Raw genomic sequence first — 1,026 nt, forward strand, 5'->3', positions numbered from 1 at the left:
GCCTGGGCCACCCCCACTCCTCACCTGTGCTCCCCCATCCCTCCTGCTGTCCCTGCCTCCCTCCCATCCCTCTGCGCAGCGTCCAGATGGGACCAGGAACGCACGATGATGGAGTCGGTCTTACTTAAAGCTGCAAGACCCTGTGCGCCCGGAGGAGGCCTGCTGCCTGAGCTGCCCACCTCTGCACCCCTTCTCGGGGCTGTCCCCCACTCAGAGCACTTCATCCAAACCCTCTCGGGTGCCCCGTGCTCCCAGTTTCCAGGCCTTTGCACCAGCTGTGGCATCGTGGATGTGACACACTCTCTGTCCTATCGTGCTGTCACCATGCCGACCCCTGCCTGACCGCAGGCCTCAGCTGTCCTGGGGGTGCCCTGGACAGGCTCCTAGGCCTCGCAGCCCAGGCCTGGCCTGACCCAGGGCTTCCTGTTGTATCCACCCCCCTTTGCCTGTTTTGTCAGTTCACAGCCTGTCTTCCCACGATCAGGAGCCCCATTAGGATAAGACCTTGTCTCTCTGCCAAGTTCAAGGTCGACCCGTGAACTCCCGCGGCTGGGCTCAGGGCGCCCCATCTGGCTGACCCACTGCAGTCCTAAGTCTGGTGATGTCTGAACTGTGAGGTTGGGGCGCTGGTAAGACGCTGCTCTCTGAGCACCTCCCAGCCTGTCAGGGCTCCAGTCACCCCGAGGCCCAGCGGGTGGGAAGGACCAGGGATGGGGGTAGGACTCCCTCCCACAAGTTCTAAGGAAGCGTCCGATCCCTTGGCTGTGAGGTGCGGCCAGAGGGCCCTGTTGGGGAAGCGACTCTCCAGCCCCAGGCCCCCGGGCCCAGCCTCACCCTCTACCAGACCCCAGGCCAGCGGTGGAGCCTGTGGGGGGTTTGGGGGGGGTACACCGGTGTTTCCACAAAGATGGTAACAAAGGGAGAGTCTTCCAGGGCCCTCCCCCCTGCCCTGCGGCCCCGCCCCACTCACCGGTCAGGCCCAGGGTGGACGCGGGGCCCACGCGGCGCCCCCGGGGCAGGCAGCAC

The 1,026-nt window shown here is 65.5% G+C and overlaps 1 protein-coding gene across 1 annotated transcript in view; it reads right to left on the reverse strand.

Moving 5' to 3' along the window:
• TNXB (tenascin XB) overlaps positions 1–1,026 on the reverse strand; it is a gene marked incomplete at its 3' end in the record, with an annotated part of 48,632 nt that overhangs the window by 8,305 nt on the left and 39,301 nt on the right. The window contains 1 exon segment of the mRNA XM_015569855.1: positions 971–1,024. Coding sequence (XP_015425341.1) covers positions 971–1,024 — 54 coding nt within the window.

Source organism: Myotis davidii, unplaced genomic scaffold (genome assembly GCF_000327345.1).
Source record: "Myotis davidii unplaced genomic scaffold, ASM32734v1 scaffold1006, whole genome shotgun sequence".
NCBI classification, from domain to species: Eukaryota; Metazoa; Chordata; class Mammalia; order Chiroptera; family Vespertilionidae; genus Myotis; species Myotis davidii.